General features: G+C 46.6%; 1 protein-coding gene across 1 annotated transcript in view; it reads right to left on the bottom strand.

The window, feature by feature from the left end:
* The window catches only part of ablim1b (actin binding LIM protein 1b), a 36,346-nt gene that overhangs the window by 3,010 nt on the left and 22,713 nt on the right, over nucleotides 1–10,623 (bottom strand). Inside the window, exons 12-23 of the mRNA XM_084669797.1 lie at nucleotides 10,491–10,535; nucleotides 9,826–9,870; nucleotides 9,485–9,523; nucleotides 8,607–8,636; nucleotides 6,865–6,997; nucleotides 6,459–6,551; nucleotides 4,706–4,753; nucleotides 1,690–1,754; nucleotides 1,391–1,451; nucleotides 1,269–1,276; nucleotides 696–770; nucleotides 6–86 (exon numbers count right to left, since the gene is read on the bottom strand). Coding sequence (XP_084525923.1) covers nucleotides 6–86; nucleotides 696–770; nucleotides 1,269–1,276; nucleotides 1,391–1,451; nucleotides 1,690–1,754; nucleotides 4,706–4,753; nucleotides 6,459–6,551; nucleotides 6,865–6,997; nucleotides 8,607–8,636; nucleotides 9,485–9,523; nucleotides 9,826–9,870; nucleotides 10,491–10,535 — 723 coding nt within the window. The remainder of the gene's footprint in view (nucleotides 1–5; nucleotides 87–695; nucleotides 771–1,268; nucleotides 1,277–1,390; nucleotides 1,452–1,689; nucleotides 1,755–4,705; nucleotides 4,754–6,458; nucleotides 6,552–6,864; nucleotides 6,998–8,606; nucleotides 8,637–9,484; nucleotides 9,524–9,825; nucleotides 9,871–10,490; nucleotides 10,536–10,623) is intronic.

The following is a 10,623-nucleotide window of genomic DNA, read 5'->3' as shown; positions in this document are numbered from 1 at the left end:
TTTACCTCAAGTCTGGTCCTGTCGATATCCCTGGGGAGTTTCACACGCCCTCTGTTGGTGATAGTGAGCATTTCGTATGGGTACACCTTTACAGGGAGGGATGGAGCAGTTACAGGAGGGGCTATGCAGGACCACGGGAAACATGCTACCCGCAGGAGCATGTATACACACATACACACACACACTAACTTGAAGAGGAGTGTACGGTGTGTGTATGTGTGTGCAGATACAGACAATAGGTGAAGGAGAGGAACATGCAGCATGAGGGGCAAGCCCAACACTAAAGACTTGATTGTGCTGTTGGATTAAAGCCACTGACGTCACACTATACGTTTGTCACTGGGTGAGTCTGGAATACAAACCCAGATGCACCGGACAGGTGTCAGTGATAAAGCTTGACTTTTCACATCATAGCTTTAGCTGAAGGGTCATCAGTGCAGCTCATGCAGTACAGACTGGGGGGGGCCAGCACAGGCTCCGGCTGGGAAGGTCCTACACTACTCTGCATCGTGTGTGTGTGTGTCTGGGAGAACTAGCAGGTTCCTATTCGACCTAAGCAGAAACCCTTAGCAGAAATACTTAAATAAATGAATACAATTAAGTATTCATAAATGAAGGAAAATTACATTAAAAAGCATAGTGGCGGAGGTGGAAGCAGTATAAACCAAAGGTGGCAATATATAAATAATACTTGCTTTTAGATCCAACATATTAGGCATGGACACTCCTCTGTCCATCCGTGCTAGTGGACCCGGAGCATCACGGATGAGCTACAGAGCAGAGCACACACGTGATGGGGAAAATCAAAATTCATGACAAGCTAAAAAAAAATGAAGTCCTGTTCAATCCAGTCAGGTGACATCCTGAGATATTATTAGTCAACGGCAAGAAACAATCCTAACAGAAAAACTTGGTTTGTTTCACTGTAGTTTAGATGTCCTCGCATGTGAAGTAGAACTGAACTTTTCACAAATACATTATGTGTTGCTTCTTTTCGCTCATAGAAAGATTTCTCAGTTTCAGTCATGGCCGCTGGTTGGATTGAACAGGGGTTCAACATGACCGGATGGCTACAGTGATACTAGTTTTAGTGAAGGCTTGAAGCTGAGAGTCAGGGTGGTGCAGTGGGCTCCACCCAGCACACCCTGAGACAGACAGGAGCCAGGCAGGGCGGGTCGATGGGGCAGGGCGAGGGGGCAGGGCGAGGGGGCAGGGCGAGGGTACAGGCAGCCTCAGGTGCAGGCAGCAGCAGAACGTGTCTCACATACCTTAAAGTCTGGAAGAGAAAAGTAGGAGGAGGCTGTCAGACAGACCTGGGAAGAATTGTGATCATCACAGCAGACACAGTGTCCACATCCTGGATGTGTACCACAGTGGGGGGGGTGTTTACCTCTCCTGTCTCCAGAGACATCTCCAGAGCTGTTGTACTGGCTGAACTCGGAGGACTGGGGCTGTGAACGTGCAGAAACACCAGGGTTAGTAACATCAGAGTCCACCTGCACATGCCTTCTGGGTGCTGCTACAGAGACATGCATTTGCTGGAATCACAGAAGCTTTCAAGGGTTCATGGTGGTTTAGGGAAGTTTATGATTTGTTTACGGTGGTCAGAGGTGATTTATGGTAGTCTATAGTGGTTTAAGTTGGTCTATGGGAGGTCTATGTTGGGTGATAGGAATGCAGTGAGCTTACCCGGTGCAGTCCGTTGCGACCGTAGCCTGGCAAAGAGGACGCTCTGCAGGTGGGTGAGCTGGGATCTGAGGAACACATGCAGAACACATGAGGAACACGTGAGGAACACGTGAGGAACACGTGAGGAACACGTGAGGAACACGTGAGGAACACGTGAGGAACACGTGAAGACTTTTGCGACCATTTCTCCCAAAGAACGTTGGCTAAGTTGTGGAGAGCTTTCAAAAAATCCACAAAACATGGCGTTACATGTTTCAGATACGCTCAGACAAACACCAAGCTCCAGATGTGGATGTGAGTTGTTCCTGTTTGAGACGGCTCCTGTTGGGGAGAGAGGGTTAGGGTTACCGTTGGTGCTGTTGGTGTGCTGGGGGTCGGAGCACTGGGCTGGGGGACCCTGACGACCACGGTTCCTCTCTCTCTCCATCTCCTCTTTCAGAATCAGCTTCCCCAGGCCTGACTGGATCTGTGCACAGAAGCCAGAAGAGAACAGATCTGTAGTTGTGTATATTTATGGATATTCACTAAAAAGTGGAGACAGGGCTCACAAGCGTTTCCCTCCTGTCCCAGTACCGTCCCAAACTGAACTTGACCTGTCACAAAATGTCAATTCTTGTGTTTTTGCATTTTGACATTCTGACATGGGTCTAGGTTATTTGCAACACTATTTAAGTAATCCATACAGACGTGGGGCTCAAATGTCAGAATTTAAATGTGAATACATACACAATAGAATGTTTTTTTTTAAAAGCGCGACCACTACCAGCTACGCCAAAGAAAAGCTAGCTCTTCGTTGACGCGGGTGGCCTGCTACATACTTGAGGAGTTTCACCCATTCACACTGGCTACATTTACATTCATGTTGCCTGGAAGGTTGTTTTTGTTATGATGATATTCATGTTCCCACCTTGCTGAGATGTTCCTCCTGCATCTGACGTCTTTTCTGATACTCCTCGTCTTCCTCGTCCCGCGACTGGCCGTGCCCCTCTGACCCTGCCCAGCAAGAAGCAGCGACACAAGGTCAGTCATGTGACTGTAAGGAGCATCGGTGATTGGTTAAGGTCACGGTCATCATAGCTACCAAAGCTTGATCCCGTTTTTACTCATTTGATTGGAGCACGAAGGAGGATGATCTTAACCTGCAGGGCTCAAAATGAGATCACATATCTGTGGCGTGGATATAAATCTTAGATACCCATTCAAACTACAATGAATCCTCCATCCCATGTGGGAGGAGAGTTGATCACAGGAATACTGTGCTAGTGGACATCCCAGAGCAGCATGTTTCAGATAAGGTGTCACAGTGAACAAACTCATTTGGAGCCCTTGACAGGCATGATATGAAGGGTAAACAACTGTGTTCTGTTTGAAGTCACAATGTCATATTTTATGCTATTTATTGTTATGGAAATGAGCCAGTATAACAGTGGATCTAATTAGCTTATAGTTCTTCAGTTTAATCACATGAATAAATGGCTTAAAAGAGCTATATTAATATTTTGCAGAAACATTAACTGGAGATTCAAATCTTTACAGAGTTATTTTTCCTTATAAACAAGCCTTGAAATACGCTTTTGCTATGTAAATAAAGATTTAGTGAAGGTTTCTGTCACTCTCACTGGTGTGGAGCCAATCTTTGTTTCACCAATCAGCTTGCATCACTACAGAAAAAGTATCTGAGAGCTAACAAGATAAAGCAAGATAACTGCTGCATGTGGAGTTCAGTGCTACAGAGGGTGTCGGAGGGTGTTGGTGAGGCAGAGACTTCCTGGTGTGTCACCAGGGGCGTGTCCTGGGGAGGAAGTGGGAGGAGCCTACCTAGGGCAGCAAGCGAGGGAGGGCAGGGCCAGTAGTCAGTCTCGATCTTTGGTGTTTCGTCTGGGCGGGGGGTTCGGGCAGCGGGGAACTTGGCAGATTTGATGATGTCATCAGCGGACTTGCTCTGAGCTACCATGGCAGCTGAATCTGGATTGGGTGATTGGGGGAACTGGTCCGTCAGTGATTGGTCGTCAGTGGGAATAGCATGGTGTTTGCCAGTCAGGTAACAGATACACCTCTGATTGAATTTGGGGTATTTTTATTTTTGTTCGGTTTATAAATAAAAAATATAGTCACAATTTGTCAGATTTGAATTAGCAGAGGAACTTAAAATTCAGTCAAATTTGTACGAATTTCACTGTTGTCTTACGATCAGGCAACCACTCAACAACAGACCAGATGACATAAACTCAGGTATAATTAAACTGTTATGTCACTGAAAAAACGTTGAATCTGTTTGATAAAATATTATTTGTCTTCGCATATCACAAATCATCCGTGTTTTCATAGGTCAGGGTCAAAACCATGTGATCAGCGTCAGACAGGAAGGAAAGAGAGGCAGGAAGCAGGTAGAACTAGCTACATGAGGAGGTAAGGCTAGTTAATACTGAGGCTACATTAAGGCTAGCTAGATTAATTCGTTAGCATTGTATTAGCATAGCCATGTGTTTGTTTAAAGTACAATTTTCCTATGAAGCGTACTATCATCATTATTATTATTATTGTTAGGACTGCACTGAGAGTAGAAGTAGGAAATAAAGTAGAGCAGAGGTGATGACTTCAAACAGTACTTACATGGGAGCATGGGTAGGGAACACACCAGTCATAAACCATGTTAACATGGTTTGAAGTTCACACACAACAACAAACAAATATGGGATCAGAAGATTAGCATGTACCTATATTAAAATGAACTCACAAGTATACAGTCTTATGCATCAAGCATCCTGCATCATATTACACATCACATTTAGTTGTACCAGTTAGTCCCTCCAAAGCACACAAAACATGTGGACCAATAATTTAATTTAAACTACATTAAATTACTTTTATTATGCCCACATGACATTCCCAACACTGTACAACTCAAACAGTATTGAAAATGTCCTGTTAAGAGCAATAGATATTTTATCTTGTGATCGATGTGTGTAATTATCCAACTGATCCAGCTACCAGGTTAGGGAGTAAGAGGACATACCATGCTGCTTGTAAATGGGAGGCTTCTTGTACATGTTGATGCCCTGATCTGTGGATGACAGTGAGTGGTGGGTCAGTGGCCTCCCACGGCTCCTGGATACCAGGCTCAACGTAACACAGAGATGCCAGATCCAAGTTTGATGTTCAAAATAACTAAAGCTCATTAATGGAACAGAATAAAAATCTGCCGTTGAAAAAGGAGAAGCGGAGTGTGGATGACAGGAGAGTATCCGTGTCGTGGCGGATGAGGGAGGAATGTTTACTGCAAGACTGAGAGCGTGATGTGAAAGAAGGGAGACGGAGAGAGTAAAGAAGAGCGATGAAGTTGTCCAGGATGAAGAGGCAAGGAGGCCAAAAATATCAACAAACAAAAGGCACTGTGGAGGGGGAGAGAGATGTGGAGAGAGAGAGATATGGAGAGGGGGGGGGTCGACAAATGGACAAAAAAATTAAGAAAAAAAGAAACTTAAAAAGGTCAGAAGGGGGCGAGTTATGGATTCTTAGGTGCGCAGCGATTAGCGTTTGGCCAGTCCATGTCCTACCTGGGACGTGGAAATGTTTAGTGTTGAGAGAGAGAGTCGGGGTGGCGGGCCGAGACAGGGGGAGCTGCGGCCGCTCGACAGCTCAGTGCCTCCACACAAGAAGAAGAGGAAGACAGGAAGCAGAACACACAAGAAGAAGAGGAAGACAGGAAGCAGAACACACAAGAAGAAGAGGAGGACAGGAAGCAGAACACACAAGAAGAAGGAGGACAGGAAGCAGAACACACAAGAAGAAGAGGAAGACAGGAAGCAGAACACACAAGAAGAAGAGGAAGACAGGAAGCAGAACACACAAGAAGAAGAGGAAGACAGGAAGCAGAACACACAAGAAGAAGAGGAAGACAGGAAGCAGAACACACAAGAAGAAGAGGAAGACAGGAAGCAGAACACACAAGAAGAAGGAGGACAGGAAGGACAACCACGGAGGCAGAAGAAGAAGAATGTTGAAATAAGTCCTCCAATGGGATAATGAGCGAATGTCTCAGAGGATGGGGGGATGGATGGACAGATGGAGGGATGTGAGCTGACATCTGGGAGCCGAGGGGCGTCTTGTGGGGTCACACAGCATCAGCTAGGAGACCAGCATGCCACCAGACATGGCACGCATGCAACAGGAACAATATGTTTTTTAAACTAAAATAATTTAATGTAGTCATTTCCAGAAAGGCTTATTCATCTGAATAAGGGAAAGTGAGGGAGTCAGTAAGACTCACATACCCATGAGGAAACATGTATATGTTTGTTAGGGGAATCTCAGGCTGAGAAATGAGCAAGTGCTGGAAGGAGGCAGGCACTGATGTTAGACACTGAACAAAGGCACATCCTCAGACAGGCACAGACCCAAGACCACGGGGCGGGTTAGAAACCGGACTGGCCCAGACATACCTACGTAGAAAGAGTCTTGAAGAATCAGAGGGGCAGGTGGGTTAGCCAGAACAGGACAGAGGAAACGTTGGCGTCACAGCCAGGCAGACAGCTGCTTACTGGCACAATATCTGACCACTGAAACAGCTTTCTAGAAAGCCTACTTTGAATGAATCTTGTAAACTGTCACCTTCCAAAACAAACTTCTCGAGGCTTCACATATGAACCAGTCTGTGTGGCTTCACCAACTACTGGTGTCAAGCAGTCAGCCTGAGGTGTTGAGCGTCGTAATGTTTGGGGGGAGACGGGTGAGCCGGAGGGAGTGGGGGGGGAGGGGGCGGGGCTTACCTTTGGTGTGAGGGAGGAAATGGTGACGGAAAGGGGAAGTGGGACGGGTGTCATTAGGACCAGAACGCAAACAGGAAGTTAGCTTCAGTATGCCTGCCAGCAGCTCCCAGGAAGAAGAGGAGGAGGAGGAAGAGGAGGAACAGGAGAGCGATCCCAGGAAAAGAAAGGAGGAGGGATGTTAGAATAGAGGGTAAGGGGAGAAACATCCTTGTCTGTGCAGAGGAAGGCAGCGAGACAGAGGCCCTGCTTAACCCTAACCTAACCCTAACCCTGCTTAAGGGAAGAACACACACACACACTTCCCGTCATGGACTATAACATGCGAACAGACAAAAACATACACAATTGCCAAAACTCTTGACCCGTTTCCTTGTAAAAGAGTTGTTAGATGTGAGCAAAGATTCACCTGGTCGATGGAAGTGTTGTGGCGACCGTGACAGTGTTGGAGTGTAGTTATGGCGATTGTAGTCGGTGGGGGACCCGATGGATCCTTGGCTAGTGGATCTCTGCATGATGCGCTCTCTCATGTCATAGCAACCCTTCATAGCAACCAGACACCAACAATCAACATCCGTCATAACAACCAGACACCAGAGGCCTGTTCCATAAAGGCCGCTCAAAAAAGCTGGACTTAATGTCCCAAACCAGACTTGAATTAGTTTGATTAGTCAAGCGGGGCTAAAGCGGTTCCATAAAGGCCAATTTCAGCTCACGCAATCCTACTATTTCAAGTCAGATTTAAGTAGTCAAGCTAATTTACATTTATTCATTTAGCAGACGCTTTTATCCAAAGCGACTTCCAAGAGAGAGCTTTACAAAAGAGCATAGGTCACTGATCATTAATTGCACGTGCACCCTATTCTTAAACAGCCCGAAAGGTAGAACATGGATCATACAATCCACCACGGCAAAAGCAATGCACACGGCCACGTGACTTCTTCCAGAAAGAACGTTCCCTTTAAGCCGTGTACTATGACAGCTCCCTCATCCACCGCTTCATCAAACTAAAATAACACGTCATGAGTGACATGAAGGAGTCAGATGGCTGAGCGGTGAGGGAGTCGGGCTAGTAATCAGAAGCTTGCCGGATCAATACCCCACTGTGTCAAATGACGTTGTGTCCTTGGGCAAGGCACTTCACCCTTATTGCCTCGGGGGGAATGTCCCTGTACTGTAAGTCGCTCTGGATAAGAGTGTCTGCTAAATGTAAATGAACGATAGGCTACGTAGATCGAGGTCCTTTTTTAGACCTTTACTTCGTTGATTAAAAAACAGACACCCTGTAAACACATCTAAATTTACTTTTTTGACATTGTTTTAAATAAATACTACTATTAATCAATACATTACCCAGCAGCCTAACTCTTTAAAATGGTTGTTGTGTCGGGAAAATGGAGGATAGATGTAGCCTATAGATTTTGTTTTGTTTTGCAATTGTAGGCTACTGTTAACAATTATATTGCTATGATAATTATACTTGGATAATTTAGATTGAGATAGGCCTATGCCTGATGCCTAAACATTTTAAATCACAAACTACCATATAGCCATACGTTTAACGTGGCTATATTGTGTATCAAATCATTGTTTATCATTGTTTGATGCATTAGGCTAAATGTTGTAGTTTATGTAAGCTATTTAAGTAGATTTTCTATAAATGTAGCCTACATATTGAACTGATAAGGGTTAGAAAATGAGAATGTCTGTGGTAAATCATCGTTTTCGCGCTGGGTCAGTGTTAGAGGAATGTCTGGTTAAGCAAGAACACGGTCGAAGCCTGACAATTAGCCTGACCTGGACCAGGCTAGTTTTGAAGCATAAGTTAGTAACTGAGTTCGAACTACTTTGAGCTAGCTTTATGGAACCGAATGAACTAGAAATGAGTCAGACTAACTGACATAAGTCTGGCTTATTTGGTAAAGTCGCTTTATGGAACAGGCCTAAGAGGTCACACAGATGCACAACAAACACAGAGAAAACTACAATATGTCCCAACATCTCCTAATGTGTCCTAATGTATCTTAATGTGTCCTAATGTGTCTTAATGTGTCCTAATGTGTCTTAATATGTCCTAATATGTCCTAATATGTCCCAACATCTCCTAATGTGTCCTGTGTCCCACCACATTCCAACCAGGATGTGACCTACCTCAGCTGAGGGAGACAGGGTCCTCGGTGACTACAGAAGAGAAACAAAATGTTACTGGACTATTAAACGAGTGGACCTGGAAGAGCGGAGGCATGGAGGGGATGGAGGGAGGGAGGGGAGGATGGAGGAGGGGGGATGGAGGGAGGGGAGGATGGAGGAGGGGGGATGGAGGGAGGGATGGGAGGATGGAGGGGAGGATGGAGGAGGGGGGATGGAGGGAGGGGAGGATGGAGGAGGGGGGATGGAGGGAGGGATGGGAGGATGGAGGGGAGGATGGAGGAGGGGGGATGGAGGGAGGGGAGGATGGAGGAGGGGGGAGGGGGGATGGAGGGAGGGATGGGAGGATGGAGGGGGAGGGGGGATGGAGGGAGGGAGGGAGGGAGGGAGGGAGGGAGGGAGGGAGGGAGGGAGGGAGGGAGGGAGGGAGGGAGGGAGGGAGGGAGGGAGGGAGGGAGGGGAGGAGGGAGGGGAGGAAGGAGGTGGAGGCTGGGGAGGAGCAGGGTTAGCATCCGCAGTCCTGCTGGAGGGCAGCAGAGGGCAGCACTCAGGTTCTGAAGACAGGATGGGTAGAAGGTGAAGAAGTACTGAAGGGAACATGCACCTGGGTAAGCACGCAGTACTGTAAACACACACACACACACAGAGACACACACACAATCGTACACACAGTGCTATTTCCATTCAGAATACTCATGTCAGATACACAGACCCTGTCAGTCAAAGCAGTGCCATAGTTTGTTGTTAAAGATAAACAGAGCAGAGAAGCCTCTGGAGGGATGACCCTTCAACACCCAAAACACCCGCTCAGAGTTAAACCCACCAGCTACAGAGGAGAGCCCTGATTGGTCAAGCAGAGGTGTGAGGTCAGAGCAACTTACTATGTCCTCAAGCAGAGGGGAGGGCTCAGAAGGTAGGGGCTGGGGGTGAAGAGCAGTGATGAGTCACTAGATGAGTACTGTTACTGTACTGTGTGTTACTGTACTCTACTGTGTGTTACTGTGTTACTACTCAGTTGATTCTATGAATTATTGATAGTACTAACAGTGATAGTACTAACAGTGATAGTACTGTTTTGTTAGTTGCTTTAGCACATGCTAAATACTCAACAGTTGTTTTCTTCAGGTGAACATATGACATAGGTACATATGTTATAATTGCTAAATGTCGTTATTGTGGTGGTTATGGTTGAGGAGGCCCAAAGGTCCCAAGACTAACTTACTGTCTCAGTGTATCTGGGCGTGCTGACGCTAGCAGCTCTCTGGTGCTACAACACAGTCAAGGTCACTGGTTAGATCCGTACAACACAGTCAAGGTCACTGGTTAGATCCGTACAACACAGTCAAGGTCACTGGTTAGATCCGTACAACACAGTCAAGGTCACTGGTTAGATCCGTACAACACAGTCAAGGTCACTGGTTAGATCCGTACAACACAGTCAAGGTCACTGGTTAGATCCGTACAACACAGTCAAGGTCACTGGTTAAGTAGGATGAATACCCCCTACACTCAACACCATTGTACTTCAGTAGGTATATAAATAATATGAGTCTTTTAATAGGATCGGATTTTTAGTTTTGTGTTTAGATTATGGATATAATTCTCATGTTTACCACCACCACCATCACCATCCTCTTCCTGTGTGGAGCTATTACCATTCAATGTAAGAGGACAGGGTACTCATGTAGAGCGCATGGGATGACCGCCCAGGTGTCTGAGCATTTCTGGTTGTGCGGAATGGGATTAGCCTGTTCTCCATGGGGGCGGGGCATGTGGGGGTGGGAGAGGCATGTGGGGGTGGGAGGGGCATGTGGGGGTGTGTGCGGGGCATGGGGGGATGGGAGGGGCATGTGGGCGGGGCATGGGAGGGGCCTATGGACCACTCACACGTAGATCCGGTAAAGGGGAGGGGCCTCGTCTGGTTGCCATACACTGTTGACAAAACGTCATGACAACATACCATCAGGAGAGATGCATCTCAGGGTTTCCCACAGAAAATGTGTTAGTTAAGGTGGTAGGG

This window comes from Hypomesus nipponensis, chromosome 13 (genome assembly GCF_054491055.1).
Source record: "Hypomesus nipponensis isolate SF chromosome 13, ASM5449105v1, whole genome shotgun sequence".
In the NCBI taxonomy this organism is placed as follows: Eukaryota; Metazoa; Chordata; class Actinopteri; order Osmeriformes; family Osmeridae; genus Hypomesus; species Hypomesus nipponensis.
The sequence above is the reverse complement of the archived record's forward strand: the minus strand, read 5'-3'. Positions and strand labels throughout refer to the sequence as shown.